Genomic DNA, 19,583 nt, shown 5'->3' with positions numbered 1-19,583 from the left:
AACAATTTTTAAAAAGCTATAGAAATCTCATGACTATTGAAAAGTTAAGCGACAAAACTGGTAAAGGCATCTTTGCTGCCATAACACGAGGAAAGACCTATTTCTGTTTTCCTTCTTATCTACACATATTTTCTTACTGTAACTTGTTTTACTTCCCTAAAACTTACACTTTTAGAAAATCCCAATTACTCTTGAAAGCAGAGGTTGTGGGATTTGTCAAAATTTCATCAAAAAATCTGCATATTGCAATTATGAAAATGCTGAAATATCAGAAATTCAGGTAACTAGAATAAAAACCTAGGTAGGCAAAAATGCATATGGCAGTGTGCAATGAGAATATGCAATCATGAAAATCTCCAGAAGATAAAATCTAGAATGCATACTTAAAAATAGACTTTCATTCTTTCGCTTTGAAATATTGTTCATGATAAATTAGCTTAGTGCTGCATGTTCAGTTCTGATCTCTTTCCTTACTAAGAGACTCCAAAGAAACGAAAGAGCGGGCCACTGAAGTTATGCTCTAAATCAAGGCCACAAATTAGCACCCACGCAAATGACTGTTTGCTCAATGTGTGGATAGAGATCCTAAGGTATAAACTGATGGGAAAATCCTGGAATGCAAACTCATTTACCAGAAATCTTTAGGAAAATCTCCTTTGAGATCCTGTTTTGCCTCAAAGTTTGGATTTTTTTTTTTGTTTGTTTTCATGGGTGTTATTAGCTCATGATGTAACATCTAAGACATGTTTGATTGATAGAGGAAATAAACGGTATCACATTTCCAAATATTCTAACTTCTTGACAGAGCAGAGGAATAATTTTCTTTTTCATTAATTCTTCTCAACAAAGACACAATCATAAGGCTGCTGGACATTGTCCCAAGTTGCAAATCATACTCCTGGTGAAGATTTTATGATTTTCATGCATGGCATCCTGGTGTAGAGATGGTGCTGGTGCGCTCTTAAAGAGGGCTTCTGTACGGTCTGTTCCTACAACATGCAGATAGGAAGCTGCAGTGGAGCTGTGCAGGGAGACTACACATGGTTGCTTAATATTAGAAAGAACAGTCAGCTGTTTTTTTTATTCTGTAATGACTTTTTCTGCTAAGAAACTACAAGATACATTGATTTCATAAAGTGTAGATTAACACAAATACCCTGGGACCTCAGAGAAAAAAAAAAAAGAACAAAAAGAGTTATACAGCAGGAATAATTGTTCTAAGCAGGAATAGGTTATAAGTTATGATAGGAAAAAAAAGTGAGAGAAATTTGGAGGACTGCTTGGATGGCAAAGCTGTTTGTAACTGTGCTTGCTGACAGATGATGTTCATATCCTAGAGGTCTTCTTTCTTTCACAGATTTAGTGCTTATTTCCTTCACGGACTCCAGCCCACCTCGGGTGGCAGATAACCGCTGTGAGGTTTCCAGCCGACGCTCCCAGAGGGGCCCTTGCACCACCTGTACGAGTCCCTCACATGCCAACCGTGCTGACTGGGGCAGGCGCAGTCTCCCGCCACACCACGCGCCAGCTCTGGGCAGTGCCCGGGACTCGGGCCGGCAGAGGCAGCGGCACTGCCCCTGGCTCCCATGGGCTGGTGCCGCCTGCCCGCCCAGCTGCAGCTCTGTTCGTATCCCAGGGGCATTAAGTACCGCTGTGGGAAAGGCCACGTGACAACAGACAGCAAAGCACTCCAACCGAGATCAAAGCCAAGCTTCACCAGTGACACCTCAGAATCACTAAGGTTGGAAAGGACCTTCAAGATCATCAAGTCCAACTGTTAACCCAACACCACCATGCCCTCTAAACCATGTCCTGAAGCGCCACATCCAGATGTTTTTTGAACACTTCCAGAGACGGTGACTCCACCACCTACCTGGGCAGCCTGTGCCAATGCTTGACCGCTCTCTCGGTGAAGAAATTTTTCCTAATATCCAATCTAAATCTCCCTTGGCGCAACTTGAGGCCATTTCCTCTCGCCCTATCACTAGTTACTTGGGAGAAGAGACTGACACCCATGTCGCCACAACACCCTTTCATGTAGTTGTAGAGAGCGATAAGGTCTCCCCTCAGCCTCCTCCAGACTAAACAATCCCAGTTCCCTCAACGTCCTTCTTGTAGTGAGGGGCCCAAAACTGAACACAGGATTCAAGGTGTGGCCTCACCAGTGCCAGGGTGATCAGAGTACAGGGGCACGATCCCTGCCCTGCTCCTGCTGGCCACACTATGTCTGATGCAGGCCAGGATGCTGTTGGCCTTCTTGGCCACCTGGGCACACTGCCGGCTCATGTTCAGCCGGCTGTCAACCAGCACTCCCAGGTCCTTTTCTGCCGGGCAGCTCTCCAGCCACTCCTCCCCAAGCCTGTAGCATTGCATGGGGCTGTTGTGACCAAAGTGCAGGACCCGGCACTTGGCCTTATTAAACCTCATACAGTTGACGAGGGCAGGTACCTCAGGGCAGGTACGTGCGGATGCGCCTATGGACACTAATGCACTGCGTGGAATGGCAGGGTTTGCAGTCCAGATGCACCACACTCGTACTTGACAAAGCAGGTTTTTCCTGTCTGAACGCGCAGGCTCTCAAACACACAGAAAGGCAGACTCCTTTCGTCTTCCCATCAGAATGCCTCAAACCTGTCCTTTTATTTTTAGAGGGAATGAAGGCAGTGAAGACTTTTCAACTGCACTGATCCTCACTGAATGGCTTATTTTGTTTTTCTCTCCCTTTCCTTCCAGGAACTGTGAGCAGCACATCAAGACCAGTTTATGATAAGCTATCAGTTGTTTGAAATAGCTCGTCGTGTGAAGCTGCAGAAGTTTCCTAAAGACCACCGTGAACTTCAGATGAACAGGTAATGGTGTCCTACAAAAATTTTAAGAGACAAAATGGTAGAGCCTCCTGACCTTCATTGGCATAACTGTGTGTACGTCCTGTCTGTATTAAACAAAAAGTCTACAGCACGTAAACTTCTATCTAAACTTTATCTTCTGTGAAATACCAACCTTCACTAGTGTCCTATTTGCCAAAACGTGCATGTTTTGGCAAATCGAACTTGGATACAGGCAATCTCTGAAAATACCTAGCATCAGCTGATATGATGGAATGAATCTGTTGGTTAATTCAACCAGACAAGGTTTACATTCAAAAGTCTACAGAAAGGAAGTATATTTTCCATATGGGATACTTCGAAATAAAATATCATGAACACGCCCTATGGATCATGCAGAATAATTTTAGACAGCATTCCCCAATGCTGGTCTCTGACTGCTCATTTTAACTGCTCTGATTCCATGTTCTCTCCACCATGCACCTAAATTGCATCTGGTTTAATAAGTAAACAATCTTTAATGCACCACAGTTTTTTTTCTCCATCTGTGCTATTCTCTGAAGTGCATAAAACCATCTAAGTCTTTCATGAATCACAATTCAGCACTACAGTTAAAAACAAAACACAACATGCGATGACACTGATCTAAAAAAAAAAAAAGCCAACCTTTTTACTTTACTGGGGCTTTTTACGAGACGCAGTTTTAAGTTTTCTGATATACTGCATGCACATGATGTGGGGCATTAGGCGCTCCTTGTGAATGAGTTGTGAATTCATTGTGAATGAATACTGAGCTGAAAGCCAGTCTCACAATAAAACCAGCTGGCTACCACTGAGGCAAATACACTTATTAAAAGTGATACATGGCATCTGAGGAACCAGTCAAACATATTGCAAGAGGGAGAGTGATTCAGAGCCTTCACGAGCAGGTTTCAGCATAAAACATCTCTGCTTTTTCCCTTAATTAGGTTGCTCCTCATAAAAACCCAAGTCAGATCATTCACTGTAACAGAAATTCTCATGAAATTCCCAGAACTCCATGAGCTACCACAGCCAATTCTCCACTCCTCAGAGCCAAATTTATCCCTTTTGGTGACCTAGCATTTTGAATTTTTCCTTCCATCCCTGCAGGAGCAACCTCACAGCTTTATTGCTTTCTCCTGTCCCTCCCCGCTCCCTTGAGTAGTTTTAGTAATATGAAATAGTATGAAGTAATATGAACTTGTACAAGAACTCAGCCACTTCCAACTGCCCTTAAAATAAAGAAGCAACACATAAAACCTGCAAATGCCAAAATAAAACAAAGAGGAAAAAACCCTTCCATACACATGTAGTCAGAGAAGGGACGTGGCAGGAGGCATCAGAATGGGAGTATCGCAAGAAAAGGAGGAAGATGAGAGTAAGGAATGTGAGGAGGTATTATTCATTACTGGTTGTTTTCTTGGCTCTTGTTCTGTGAAATATTAGTCACAAGTATTTTTGAACAAAGGATTTAAATTTCAAGGGAGAGTGTAAGTAAGTACTGGAGAGTCAGGAGAAGCTATCAGACTTCCTTTATACATCAGAAGTAAGAGCACAAGCCACATTTTTGTCTTTAGCAGGTTATCTTCGTTATATGGTCTATGTAATGTGTCCATGGCAATTAGGACAAAGTGGATAAAATGTGAAAATTATTCCCACACATACCTGTGATAATAAAGTACAGTATGAAGTGACACTTAAGCCACTAGGGACAGTTTCTTCAAGTCCTAGATTTCACATTAGACTTTTTTTCCTTAATATTATGCAAACGACAAAGTTCACAATTTCAGAGTAGAGGTCTTTTCCTTAAGCTGCAACCTCTGACAGCACCATTGCAATTGTCATTGCAATTTTCTGTGTATACAGACTCAGCTAGTTCTCTTTCAGTATTGCTTGAGGCTATGTAAGCTGAGTTTCCCAACTATGAATAAAGCAGTCATTACAAGGTTTGCTCTTAGGCATTCCCAGCATCATTTAGCAACTGTTCTGAGGTACTGCCAGAGGCCTCAAGTTCAAAAGCTATACTGAAGTCGAGATTATCAAAATAACTAAAATAGAGTTACAACAGAAAAAGGAAACATTCTCTTAAATAGAAATGTTATTCTCTACAGTGGTACCAATAGCCAGTCTAAACCAGATCAACCAAACTTCAAAGCAAACAGAAACATGGCTTTTAAAGTATCAAAAATCACGAGAAATTTTAACTGATTCCTCCAGAAAGTTAAAATTGTAACGAAAAAGAAAAGACTGTTTCACAAGAAAGCATCCTTAGCATAACTTCTACAACAAAGCAAGAAAAATCTGGTGGGAAGAGGTACTTATACAATCCCATAAGCAGCTCTGGAGGAGACGCCATGTTAGTCTGTACCAAATGCTGCAAAGAACAGTGCTTTAACAGCATAAAGACACACAAGAGTGAATGCAAGAGTAGTACTGAAATGAGACACAGAAAGAGTCCTACAAAACCAAAGCAAAAATCGCCCTCCTTTTCTAGCATGTCCGGTACAACATAAAATAGCAAGACTCATAGGAAAGTACGCACAATTAGAGCTCTCTTACCTGACAGTGGCTGTAGTGCCTTTTCAATAGAAGGCAATGGCTCCTTTCTGAGAGGTCGACTTAATGAGGTGTCTTGTGCACTGAAGAGTCCAGGGCTGTCAGTTAATTTTTTACGTCCATTGGTGCTGGTAGAGTTTGTGACTCTGCAGCTGCCTATTGCACTTGTGAAAAGATTTGTATGTTCATCGTTGCTGGCTGGCTCAGAGCTTGGAGTAAATCCCCCCAGGGACAGACCTGGGGAATTTTCTGAACAGTCTATCTGTAGCGGTGTCTGCAACCCCAGTGCTAAGGAATTAGACTCCGAAGGCTCTCTCCTGACCCACTGTTCATCTCTGCTTAGCAAACCCTTTGAGGGTGACAGATGTGGACAAGACATGTGACATCTGTGTTTCTCCTTATGTTTGTACCTCTCACCAACAGCCTCCTTTCCAAATCTGTAGCGCTTCAAGGACTCCAGAACTGTTCTAGAAGAGCTATTAGCTGTTATACTGTCCATGGAAACCTGCGGTTGTTCAGAAGAACGATGTTCTCTGTGTTTGTGGCGATGTCTATGCTTATGTTCGAGCATCCAGCCATAAGCCATTTCAGGTGGAACACTGGGGTATGTGCTCATTGACAAAAGCGGAGTCCTACCTGTTGTGAGGAAAGCCTCCTGGCGTAAAAGTTTATGCTTCTTCTTGTGATATTTGGTGGGATTGAGAAGCAAATGGCCTGTATGCATGTAGGAAGGTGGTGGCAGGGGGGTAGTAAAAGAAGGAGAAGGTGGAGGAGGATAAAGAGTTGGAGGGTACCTTCCGTAATAACCTAAGCCTATGGGAGCAGCTGCAAGGGGAGAAGGAGAATAAGGCATGCCATAAGAGGGGTAGAACCCAGTACTGGAGAGCGGAAAGCTGAGACTATGCATAAAAGGCATTTCTGCCATAGCCTCCCGCATTTTTGGAGGCCTGCCTCTCTTTTTCTTTAAATCAGGTTTTCTAATGTAGTGCAAAGGATCTAAAGGAAAAGTAGGATGGGTATAGAAACTATTGAAATTTATCCTAAAAATGGTAGGCAGTAAATCTCGGGGTATAAAATGGTGACTTCTGTGGGTTATTCTAATTTCACTCAATCGACTTATTAATTCTTCTAATTCCGCGAGGAAATCTGGGTCCTGCCTACCTCGAAGTTGAGGATACTTCTTTTTCCTTTTTCGCTTCTGTCTCTTCATTTTGTCGTAACTAAGGTAATCGTGATTGCGGCGCTTACATTTGTGTTTATGCTTTTCTTTTAGATTACTTAAAACGGTGGAAGTTTCAGGTGGAATAAGGGAAACATGATCAAACGAATGCCTTTTCTTCTTTTGCCCACAAAACTTCTCTGCTCTATCTGAAGTACTGTTATTATCTGTTCCTATTCCACTGTCGCTGGGAATTGTCTCATCACTGTGAGACTCACTTACTGGGGAAGGAGTAGCTTCTTTCAGTGATGTCAGCTCACTCAAGTGAGAAGGAGAGTTTGGCAACAACGTAGGTGGAGATAATCTCCTCCTTCCCTTAGCAGCTTTTTTCATTGCAAGTGTCTGAACAACACTTCCTTGTCTGGAGTGTATGTGTAAATATGGCACCGAGCTGGGCTCAATAAATCCTGCATCGCTGCTAACAGGGCTCTGTCCCCCACTCACAGCAGATGACTGGGAACAAACTGGAGATGGAAGAACCTCAGAATTATTAGCTGTTGAAGGCAGCAAATGGGGAAGTACTTGTCCTAGTGATGTACCAGGAGCTTGTTGAGCAGACTTCTCAAGAACTGTCAAGCTAGCAGAACTGCTAGTTAAAATACCATTCAGGACAGCTTTAGGTTTCCTTCCTCTCCTTTTTCCTATATAAATTGTTCCTTTCTTACTGACATTTATTTGCTGGCCTAATTTTGAACCAAATGTGGCAGCAAGAGTTGACACTGTATTGTGGAGTTTAGATTGCACTTTCCCTTTGTTATTTGGTTCCACTGTACTAGACAGAATCTGATTCAAAAGTTTCTTTCGCTTCAGAGTTTTCATTTTATTTATTTTTCGAATAATTGTTTTCATTAACTGTCCATTATTTCTCTTGGCAACTTTCCTGTCTGAGTCTACTTCCAAATCAGTCATGCTACAAATACTAGGTTTTTGGACTTCTTCTGGCCCTCGGAGCTGGTCCTTTCTCTCAAAAAAATCCCCACTTCGATGTTGATCGCTTTCAGACTCTATCTTGCTTGAGTTATCTGTTCCAACAAAAGGTGCCACAGAAAGAATAGGTGGCTTCATTTTAATTGATGACCTGATCTGTCTTTTAGGTCTCCCTCTCTTTTTAGGAAAAGGTTGTCCCGATAAGCTCTGGTTTAAGGAAGGAATTTCTACTTCAGGCTGCAAAATTGGAGGTTCTTGCTCTTCTTTTGACTGTACTGAAAAGACTTTTGATGCCGGAATCTTTAGAGTTCTTTTGGGGGGACCTTCAAGCTCTGGCATCTCCTTGGATTTAGGTCTTCCTCTTTTGGGTTTATACATGTCAGGTAAGAAATCATCTGACATACACAAACTAGAGGGTTGTTTGTGAGTACTGTAGAACTTTTGAGTTTGCTTGTCAGTCTCAGCTAACAGTGCAAGAGACTGTCCATTAGCTTCATTCAGTTTTGGCAACTGATGCTTCACAAACTCATGCTCCACAAATGAAGACGATCCTATGTTTTTCAAGAATTTGGCCTGCTCCAAATTACTGCTTGATAGTGCACTGTATGAAATGTTTTTAAAAAGCTCTGACCTTTCTAGTTCTAGACCCTTTGGAGGTCGACATGTATTTCTTGACACCACTTTAGTCCATCGTGGTTTCCTTCCTTTTCTTTTCTTTAAAGGTTTTGATTGCTGAGTAGTGCTCAGATTTTTTGCTCCTTGGCAGGATTTATCCGATGCAGCTATTGCACCAATCTTTAGGAACTGCTTGCTACTAAACAAGCTTGTAAAACTAACTACTGAAGGGGTGACAGTAGCATGAATGCTTGTTTCAGCTGCCAAAATAGGCTTTTTCCCTGTAGAAGGACTAGGCTTTGAAGATTCTTTTGAATCATCTAAATCTTTATCAGCACCTTTAAAATCAGTGCTCAGAGTATGGTTCAATGTTCTGTTTATATTCAGAAGTGTACTGTCAGAAGAAAACTGAGTTTTACCAATCTGATCTGAAATACCTTCCAAGAGATCTGCTGTGGAACTTAAATGCAATGAGTTAGATGCTAACTGTGAAGATGTTGTTGGGAGGCTCCTGTTTAAGGTGGTAACAGACACTGTGGGTGAAGGTGATGGGAGATTTCCCTCTCCTACTGCACTGAATGGGGACTTCGCTGTCGATACGTCTGAAGCACCTCCTGTTCTGAAGTCTGGTGAAGTGCAATATACTGGAGGCTGTTTTTCATGCTTAGATGTTTCATAAATCCCTTTTTCACTGGTTGAGTAACTATCCTGTGGAATGCAGATTCCTTCATTAAACATCTCTTTGCCTACATCAGCAATTTCTTTCCGAATTGAAAATTTTTCCAAGATACTTTCTTTATTCTGTCTCATAATATGCTTCTCAAATGTTTTGCTAGTAGTATTTTCCTTCAGTATATCTGTAGTCTCATGGCTTTCAAAGCTACTGAGGTTTGAATTGCAAGGAAGCTTAAAGGGCTCCGAGGCAGGCATAAGACAGTCCACTTTCAGAGTTCCAGAGTCCTTGTTAACCAAACCAACTGGACTGCCAATTCCTGTTGGCTTCTTTCCAGAGTCCTTACTAACCAATCCCACCGGACTGCTAATCCCTGGTATCTTCCTCCCAGAGTCCTTGTTTACTGGTCCCACTGGGCTGCCAATCCCTGGTGTCTTCCTTCCAGAGTCTTTGTTAGTCAGAACTGTCGTATTGCCAGTCCCCGGCATCTTTCTCCCAGAATCCTTGTTAACCAATCCTGTAGGACTATTTATTCCCAACAACTTCTTCCCAGCATCCTTGTTAATCAATCCTGCTGGAGTGCCAATTCCTACTGGCTTCTTGACAGACTCCTTATTAGTCAATCCAGTTGGAGTGCTGATACCTGGAAGTTTCCTCCCAACATCCTTGCTGATTAACCCAACTGCAGAGCTGGTCACTGGCTGCTTCTTTCCAGAGTCCTTGTTAACTAACCCAGTTGGAGTGCTGATACCTGGTGGCCTCTTTCCAGAGTCCCTGTTAACCAATCCAATTAATGGGCCAATCCCTTGTGGCTTCTTCCCAGAATCCTTGTTAAGCAATATGGCTGCACCACCAATCCCTAATGGCTTCTTCCCTGAGTCCTTGTTAACCAATCCAACAGCAATACCAGATCCTGGCAATTTCTTTATTAAATCTTTATTAACTAACCCACTTGCAGTTATGGTTCCTGGTAGCTTCTTCCCGGAGTCTTTAACCAAACCAGATGCAGTTCCACTTCCAGGCTTCTTCTGCTTTGTTTTGGAAGACTTTGAAGGAGGACAAGTTGCAATAAGTTGAGCCAATTTTTCTGTTACAGTTGTTGCTCCATTAATTTGTGTTCTATCCTTTAAGTCAGAATTATGGCTACTGATAAGAGTCGCAGGAGATGACTTTATATAATCTGTCATTTCAGAGTGCAAGGGGGTAACTTTCTTAGATAAAGGATTTGTTTCTACTTGTATACCTTCTTCCACATGTAATTCAACTGTTGCAACTTCTCCAGCTTTCTTGTACAACTTTGAAGGGTCCTAGAAGTTAATAAAAAAACCCACTTTAGGAACAGAGCACAAATACTCTAAGTAACACAGTATCTTTTTATGTTGAGATGATTAATACCTGCTTTTGATAACAGGGTAACTATATAGACACACAATTCATGATCCTATTAATTTTAAAGCAGATACATTTTTTCCTAAGAACTTTAGAACAAAATTTTAATCTTTTTTCACTGACTTAAGGCACATTTGAAAAATTCACCTAAATACTGACCTAGGAATTCAACACTTCCTTCCTTGTGTTTGTTGAGCCACCTGTGCGCACACTCTCTTCTTTCTTCTACCTCTCTTGTATAGTCTGTTATCCTACTAGATAGCTTCTGTTGTATTCTCATGCTCTACCATTTCTGGGTATTAAATGCCTCTTATCAGGCCACACCTTTTCACAGAATCAGAATCACAGAATCTTTAAGGTTGGAAAAGACCTTTAAGATCATCAAGTCCAAGAGTTAACCCAACACCATCATGCCCCCAAATCCCAAAAAACATCTACATGTTTTTTGAACACTTCCAATGATGATGACTCCACCACCTCCCTGGGCAGCCTGTTCCAATGTTTGACCACTCTCTCAGTAAAGAGATTTTTCCTAATATCCAATCTAAACCTCCCCTGGCGCAACTTGAGGCCATTTCCTCTTGTCCTATCACTAGTTACTTGGGCGAAGAGACCAACACCCTCATCGCCACAACCCCCTTTCAGGTAGTTGTAGAGAGCGATAAGGTCTCCTCTCAGCCTCCTCTTCTCCAGACTAAACAACCCCAGTTCCCTCAGCCGCTCCTCATCAGACTTGTGCTCCAGACCCCTCACCAGCTTCATTGCCCTTCTCTGGACACGCTCCAGCACCTCAACATCCTTCTTGTAGTGAGGGGCCCAAAACTGAACACAGGATTCAAGGTGCGGCCTCACCAGTGCCGAGTAGAGGGGCACAATCACTTCCCTACTCCTGCTGGCCACACTATTCCTGATACAGGCCAGGACGCTGTTGGCCTTCTTGGCCACCTGGGCGCACTGCCGGCTCATATTCAGCCGGCTGTCAACCAGTCCCCCCAGGTCCCTTTCTGCCAGGCAGCTCTCCAGCCACTCTTCCCCAAGCCTGTAGTGTTGCATGGGGTTGTTGTGACCCAAGTGCAGGACCCGGCACTTGACCTTGGCGCATTGATCCAGCCTGTCCAGATACCTCTGCGGAGCCTTCCTGCCCTCCAGCACATTAACACTCCCACCCAACTTTGTTGCATCTGCAAACTTACTGAGGGAGCACCCGATCCCCTCATCCAGATCCAAGACCGGACCCAGTACCGAGCACTGGGGAACACCGCTTGTGACCAGCCACCAACTGGATTTAACTCCGTTCACCACAACTCTCTGGGCTTGGCCATCCAGCCAGTTTTTTACGTCATCATAGAGTACACCTGTCCAAGCCACGAGCCACCAGTTTCTCCAGGAGAATGCTGTGGGAGACAGTGTCAAAGGCTTTACTAAAGTCCAGGTATCCACAACATCCACAGCCCGTCCCTCATCCACTAGGCGGGTCACCTGATCATAGAAGGAGATCAGGTTGGTCAAGCAGGACCTGCCTTTCATGAACCCATGCTGGTTGGGCCTGATCCCTTGGTTGTCCTGCACATGCCCTATGAGCGCCCTCAAGATGAACCCCTCCATAATCTTCCCCGGTACTGAGGTCAGGCTGACAGGCCTCTAGTTCCCCAGATCCTCCTTCTGGCCCTTCCTGTAGATGGGCATCACACTGGCAAGCCTCCAGTCATCTGGGACCTCCCCTGTTAAGCAGGACTGCTGATAAATGATGGAGAGTGGCTTGGCAAGCTCCTTCGCCAGCTCCCTCAGCACTCTTGGATGGATCCCATCTGGCCCCATAGACTTATGGGTGTCCAGGTGGCATAGCAGGTCATTAACCGCTTCCTCCTGAATTATGGGGAGTTTATTCTGCTCTCCATCCCTGTCTTCCAGCTCAGCGATCTGAATATCCTGAGGATACCTGGTCTGGCTATTAAAAACTGAGGCGAAGAAGGCATTATGTACCTCAGCCTTTTCCTCATCCTTGGTGACAATGTTCTATCCTCTGTTTCCAAACGAAGAGCTTGGAAGTTTTATTAGATATTTAAATAAAATAAATAAGTAACAAAACCCTTCCAAACACTAACTTTGATCTAAATAAGATGCCAGGATTTTCAAAACACGTCTTTAGCATCAAACAAAGATTCTTTGAAAGCTGAAGACATTTGCCCTGGAAAGTTTCTTTCTCATCTAGGGTGAGTGAATTTTCCAAGCACACTGAAAATGATTTCAAAGAACATGAAAAACAAAACAAGAAACTTCTATTGACATGACAGACAAGAAGTCAAAAAAAGTTTGTAATTTTTTCAGCATTTTTAAAAATTTCTATTTAAAATAGAAATTCACTTTTTTCCATAAAGCCACTTACTAATCAGTATGATTAACAGAAATAGTTTATTTTTTTGCGGGGAGGTGGTGTGGTTTTCACAGAAAAAATGTCATCTGATAACAGTTAATAGAGACATCTTGATGTCTGCTCTAGTAGCTGCAAAAACATTAAAAAAAACAAAACCAAGAAGCATAGAGTTAGAGTTCCTTCTTGCAGTTCTGTATTATTAAAAATTGCAAATTTTTGGTTAAAGTGAATGGAAGGTATTGCTATCACTAAGGAGTATCATGCGGGAAGAATAAGACTATTGTAAACAGATGATAAAAATTAAATTTAAGTAGTGCACAGCCATGAACTTCAGGAATAAGAAGGACATTTTCTGTATGGAAGGCAACAATGGGTAGAAAAGAATTTGAATACTCTGCTCATATACCGAGGAAATCAAGTAAATCTCTCAGCTTATGCCAGCATCAGTACAACCCTACCAGTACCGGTCACAGCATAAGTGGTGCTACACACCAACTGTAAGCATTTTTAAGAAAGTTATCTAAAAGATAGTGAAAACAAATCACCGCACGTCTCAGACTAGCCTCGCTCGTTGCCTGTTTCTTTACTAGGCCCACACTAAAATCCTTGATGTACCAGAAGCTAAATTTCACTAGCCCTTACAATCACTGCCCTACCAGCCCAAATGTGTTTCCAGAAAGTAAACAAGATTTCACAAGAACAGCGATCTGTCACTGATCAAAGTTCTCCTTTTAGGGGAGAGTGGCCACAAGCATCAGTTGGGAATGGATGTCTCTAAACCTGCTGCAGTAGTAGAACAAAACCCACCAGTCCTATCAGTTACTGCTTTTAAAGCTGTGGTGTAAAAGAGACTGTGGCCTATGGAGAACAGTTTGGCATTTAGCCCAGCTTTTCTGTGGCAGCTGCAATCTTATGTAAATTATGCTGGAGCGTCACATTTCAGGAACTTCCCCCCAACTCAGCCACCCTCATACTCACAAAACATACAGCTGGGAGGCAGGGAGCAGCCATGATATGTCCTACTGCACTGGAGACAAAAAGGGTGCCAGGCTTTCCTGAAATAACTTCTGTTGTGCAATCACTTCATTAGACGGGAAGAAGAGCTCTGAAGTCCAAAACATGTTACAGAGCGCTTTCAGTGAGTACAGCACTTCAAAGCTTCAATGACTGGCGTGGCCGCGTTCACACGCAGCTCTACAAACGTGTATCTAGTCTCTTGTCATTTCGCTCCTGGTGCTGGAAGCTGGCCTTACGTGCAGCTCATTTAGCATTTCACTTTTGTGGTTCCGTGGCGTGGAGAGCCCTACTTCACAGTCTGACTTGAACAAATGCACAGTTTTATATCAGAGAAAGTGTAAAGTCAGATTTTAATGCAGATAGTTTTGTGAGGACTGCTAACAAAGCACTCACATAAAAAAACCCCCTAACATCTCGTAGATGTTTCACCTAACTTGCCTACTATGTCTGCAAACAAGCACATCAAGCTTCTTCACTGATACCTTTACGCTGCGATGCAAGCTGACTATGCCACATAAAAGTCTAAAACAGTTTTTCTTGGATTACATGCATTTTCAGCCAAGAGTTCCAGACCTATTATACATTAGATGGTAGGTTTCATTTAGGTGCAAAGCTTTTAAAAAGATCTAGATTACAGCACATTAAAAATTATTTTGTGCCCTAAAAACTAAAACGTTTATTCCTGTGCAATCTTTAGGTACAACTGTGTGACTTAAAACTCTATCCAACAAAAGACTCACCCAAAGTAATTACATAAAACATGTAAGTTTTCACAAAATTGGTTAACTTTGCACTGAGCTGAATTTAAAAATGTAAATCTCTTATGTGGACATACAGTTTCTAGACTTGCATCATTAATTTGAAAAATAAAAATTCCAGGTTATTTTGATATAAACTATTAACAGGTTATAATCAACCAGTCCAGAATCATCACAGGCACCAACAGCAAAAAATTGTCTTTACTTCTAAAAAAGGCTTTCATTGTTACACTACAGTATGATCTCAGTGTTTATTATTATCAGCTTATTATTTACTGTTCTTATTATTGTTGGTACTTATTTGCCAAAAGCTTAAGAGTAGATAATCTTTCACAAGAACAAGGATACCTCCTATCAAGTCTGGTGTAAAATTCACACTTCTCACACTAGAACCAAATTAGGAAATGCAAGATAGTCTCAACTCCTAAAAGCTGAAATAGTTAGAAGAAAACAGATTGTTAATGAGAATTTTGCTTGTTAATTCTCTTGAGAACTACCAGCAAGCAATAAGGATTTTTAGATGTACATATAGACACACACACAGAGATTTACCCATTATTACTTTAGCTGTTGGACTCCTGGCCAATGCACAGGCTGTAATTCAAATAAGCATTCTGAAGAATCACCGAAATTCCTTGTGTGGTTGGGGCATCAATATATTCTACAAAAGTTCCCCAAATAATGAGTGAAAGTGTGTTTGCAGTTTATTTTTCACCACCAAGTCTTTTTAGTCTTTTCTAACAGCAAGTTTTAGCTAACTACCAGGAAAAAAATTACTTTGTGTAAGTAGTCTAAGGCAAAAACTTATGTCCCAGATCCTGCAGAAAATACTCTTGAGCTACTCAAAAAGAAAAGAAATCAAAACACTTCTTTAGCTTTGTTACTTTTTTGCTCGAAAATTTTCAGTTAGTGGCTGCGATTTCATCAGCAAATTTTCCTGTAGAGTTTCCCTACATAACCAAGGGCAATAGAAAGAACTACAGAATACTGCACTCAGCAGTTTTACAAAGAAATAAGGAGATGGAGCAAAAGGGCATGTTCCAACTTGCTTCACTGTTTTACCATGTCTATTTTAGAATTACAGCAGGCTGTTACAATCACTTCTTGCTCTCCTGTTTTCTAGAACTTTAGTAATGCAACTTTGCTATGTCATTGGCTACATTTACCTTGCATGCATGGGGACACCATTCATACAGCTTTTGTGCTAAAACTAACCGAAGCAAAATATATATTTATGTCTAAGGCTCAGGTTTTCAGGCTTAGCAAAGGCACACTAGCCATACAGTAATGTCTATCTGTCACAGGACACTTTTCTGATAGAAATAAATCCAAATTTCATAGTCAGTGTCAAAAAGCAAATTGAATACTGTCTTCCTATTACAGTAACGTCTAATTTTGTTTCTCTTAACACCTTGGAATCTTAGTCTTCCAGGTCTCTAAGTTCTATGATTTTCTCTTCAGCAGACAATTAGCTTTTTTGTCTACACATTTCTGGAGGACAAATTGTATATTAACAATTTGTCCACTTCACCTAACCCACACATCTTTCAAAATGGAGATAAACCCTCTAATAAAACTGAAGGTGCTGCCCACATTTTAAGAGTCCTTTCAGCAGTAAGCTTGAAGAAGAAGCATAGCTGTCATAGATGGGAGTGCAAAGTATTCCACTATTTTAATTTTCACACTGATATTCCCAGGAGATTTCCCCTACTTCTCTTTGTGTCTTAGTGGTTAACTGGGTATACCGCAAGTGCTAAAGTTCCATTCAAATTCTTTATTCCTCCTTTAAGAGTACAGAGAGTTCAGTTTCACAGCTCAAAGTATTCATAGAATCACAGCATCATTAAAGTTGGAAAAGACCTCTAAGATCATCAAGTCCGACTGTCAATCCAACACCTCCATGCCCACTAAGCCATATCCCAAAGCGCCACGTCTGCACTTTTGTGAACACTTCCAGTGATGGTGACTCCACCACCTCCCTGGACAGCCTGTGCTAATGCCTGACCACCCTCTCAGTGAAGAAATTTTTCCTAATATCCAATCTAAACCTCCCCTAGTGCAATTTGAGGCCATTTCCTCTCGTCCTATCACTGGTTACTTGAGAAAAGAGACCAACACCCACCTCACCACAACCCCCTTTCATGTAGTTGTAGAGAGTGATAAGGTCTCCCCTCAGCCTCCTCTTCTCCAGACTATACACCCCCAGTTCCCTCAGCCGCTCATAATACTAATCCACCCTGAATGCCCCTTGCACCCACTGGGGTTGTGTGCTGGTGCACATAAGTAATACAAACATATTAGACTCTAAAGTGTAATTTCATGCTAAGACTTGCTTTATTTCATGGCAATGACGAAAAAAAACCCTCAAGTATCATATGGGGAACATGCGATGGTTTTAAAGCATGTTTACCATTTGTTTCTAGAAAGACACTTTTTAATTACTCTTGCTGGAAATCAGTAGGATGCTGTAAACTGTCTAACAATTTCTAACAATTCTAACAATCCAAAGTGCCAGAATGGCAGAAGGGAACATAGAGAGTTAAACAACTTGAAAACCATTTAATCTCAATTTGAGAGAGACAGCAGAGTATCTAAAGTGAATTATCGTTAGTCAGGGATTTGAAACTATTTTAAGTAATGCAAATTTAATGCAACAGATTTGCACTTCTCTACACTACACATTTAGGTTGTTCACCAGACCAGGAGCAGAAGTAACTCCACTTAAAATAGCTGGAAGTAAAAAGTGATACGGTATCAATGATATAATATATAACATCCATAATATTTAATAATATCAGTAATATTTGTTTCGCAACTTTCTCATTTTCAATTGAAATACAATGGATCTCTTTAAGAAAAACCTACTATATAAACAAAGATGTCAAGGATGAAGAATTAATGGTTACACCATCTGAGTTTAAATACTTATTCTTCTTCCTCGTAAAATTTCCCAGGGCACGATCTCTTGATGCAATGGGAAAGTTTCCATACTTAATGGCTCTCTTTGCTAGAAAGAGATTTCCAGTTGCAAGTACCTCAATTCAGACATCAAGAGAGATCAATGACTGGATATTCCAGATTGGTCCAATGCTCAACTCACCACAATATAGTCTTGTTTAAAAAAAAAGTCCTCAGTATAATGACAAATTGTGATCTAGTCTTCCAAAATTTTTTATGAAGTTAGAGAAATAATTAGAAATAATCATTAGAAATAATAAGCTTGTTCTGAAATGGAGGAATGTAAAATAAAGGGCATAGACAAAGTTTTAAGTTATGTAATGCATGACTTGAGAATTTCTTGTTTGATAGGCTGATGAAAAATCTCTTTCTGTTTATAATGGAGAAAAAAAAAGACCAATACAGTTGCATGGTAGAGTCTGGAAAAAGTTATTTTAGTCATTACAGATAACATACAGCACACTTGTTCTTTCAGGGCATAATTTATTATTCCTCCATGAAGATCCTCTTCCTCAAGGAAAACTTAAGTCTGGGTATGCCAGGGGAAAGAAAAAAGTTAAGATAACGGAATTTTTCTTCCCTTTGGGTAGGGTCTACCTTATGAGACATGCCAGAACAGATTTATGCAAGTAGTCTTATGAATAGGACACAGGCTAGAGAAATGAAAAACCTTCAGCCTTGGGAGCCTTTGAAACAGGAGTTCCAGGAACAGCCAATACCTGCAAAGGAAGGACTCTAACTTCCAGGGACCTGAATTCTCTTGCTGAATTGCGTGGCGTTGCAAAGTTGTACAAGGCTACATAAGGAATGCGCAAGGAAACTGGGAGATAAACATGCACTCATAAGGAATCACACACAGGTGCAAGAAAAACAGGAGTGTAGGGAAAAACTTCAGTTTAAATCAGTAGGTATGTACTAAAAGGAGAGATATTACAGAGGGTATATTCTAATATTTTATTAGTCAGCAAAACTTTTATGTATATTGGGGGAAAAAAAAGCATGCTTTAACAAAACACTTCTAAAATTTAGCATCTGTGCACCTACATTTATAATTCCTGCCATTTATCCTATTTTCCCTATCTGTTATTGCTGCTTTTGCTTGTTACATCATGCAGATCATAAAAGCAAGACATCCTCAAGGCAGGGCTATCTCCTTACATTTGGAAAATACCTGGCACATCTCTCATGCCACTGCATTTATATGCAGTTTATCACTGGGCTGTTTTCTAACACATCTGGAAAAGTATTTTTTATTTTTCAGAGACTGCTTGACATGTTCATTGCAGAGTGTCAGTTAAGACAACAGCAAAAACCGTGGTTCTAACAGATAAGAAAAAAAAATCCAAATGCTAGAGACAAGCACAGCAAATACACAGTCACATTTAAATAGACAAGACCCCCCACTTTCTTCTAAACAAAAGATTAAAAATTACACTATTATTTTTCAGAAATTTACCTATGACGTTCACTTCAAGTTAACATGGGAATTATCTTTCACTACTGTTAAAAAAACAATGTTGGCAAGCTATGAAAGAGCAAAAGCATTTTTCCCATCAATGGAAATGAAATCAAACCATTTCTAACTTCAGAATCTTCAGTATCAGAGGTTACACGGAAAAACAGTAGAACATGATCATGCAGAGATGCCAGAAACTTTTAAATACAGTTTAAATTTACGATGACTTGCAAAACACTTAATAAACACGGTACTCACTTGTTTTGAAGGACAGTGCTCATTCTTCTCATCTGTCATCTTCCCACTCTTCAGTGTCCTTCTTGGTTGCTTGATGCTGGTTTTTATAGCAGGCCGGCACACATAATTCTCAAGATTCTTGGGAGGCTTTTTCGTCCGCTTTGCTTGAAGACCTATCTTCAGTTTCAAGTTTCCCTCTGAAAAGTTTGTTTCTTTCACTGAAAACTGTTGCTGTGCATCAGTCAGAGCCTCATTCTTCCCATTCTCAGTACTGTTCCCCTCACGATTCTTCTTCTTACTGTCGTCGTCTTCCCTGGTGCAACTTTCTAGCTCTACTTCTCCTTTTCCCACCAACGTGCCAATGTTTACTACAGAGGGGCTTTTCCCAGAAAACCCTTCAGAATCAGAACCCAAGCCTAACATAGCAGTATTCCGAGGGTCCATCACAGGTGGAATATATGCCTTCGGGTAATTTTAGGGAAGATTTACAGAGATATGTTCCACAGAATAATATCTGTTCTACTACTGGCAGCCAGCATCTTTTACTCTGAAGAAGAA

The 19,583-nt window shown here is 41.1% G+C and overlaps 1 protein-coding gene across 1 annotated transcript in view; it reads right to left on the bottom strand.

The window, feature by feature from the left end:
* ASH1L (ASH1 like histone lysine methyltransferase) overlaps positions 1 to 19,469 on the bottom strand; it is a gene marked incomplete at both ends in the record, with an annotated part of 55,580 nt that extends 36,111 nt beyond the window's left edge. The window contains 3 exons of the mRNA XM_082011502.1: positions 5,406 to 9,587; positions 9,744 to 10,143; positions 19,047 to 19,469. Of these exons, the coding sequence (XP_081867628.1) occupies positions 5,406 to 9,587; positions 9,744 to 10,143; positions 19,047 to 19,469 (5,005 nt within the window). The remainder of the gene's footprint in view (positions 1 to 5,405; positions 9,588 to 9,743; positions 10,144 to 19,046) is intronic.
* Positions 19,470 to 19,583: the final 114 nt, after the last annotated feature.

Source organism: Phaethon aethereus, assembly GCF_964289735.1.
Source record: "Phaethon aethereus genome assembly, chromosome: 28".
In the NCBI taxonomy this organism is placed as follows: domain Eukaryota; kingdom Metazoa; phylum Chordata; class Aves; order Phaethontiformes; family Phaethontidae; genus Phaethon; species Phaethon aethereus.
This window is presented reverse-complemented; position numbering and strand designations above follow the sequence as displayed.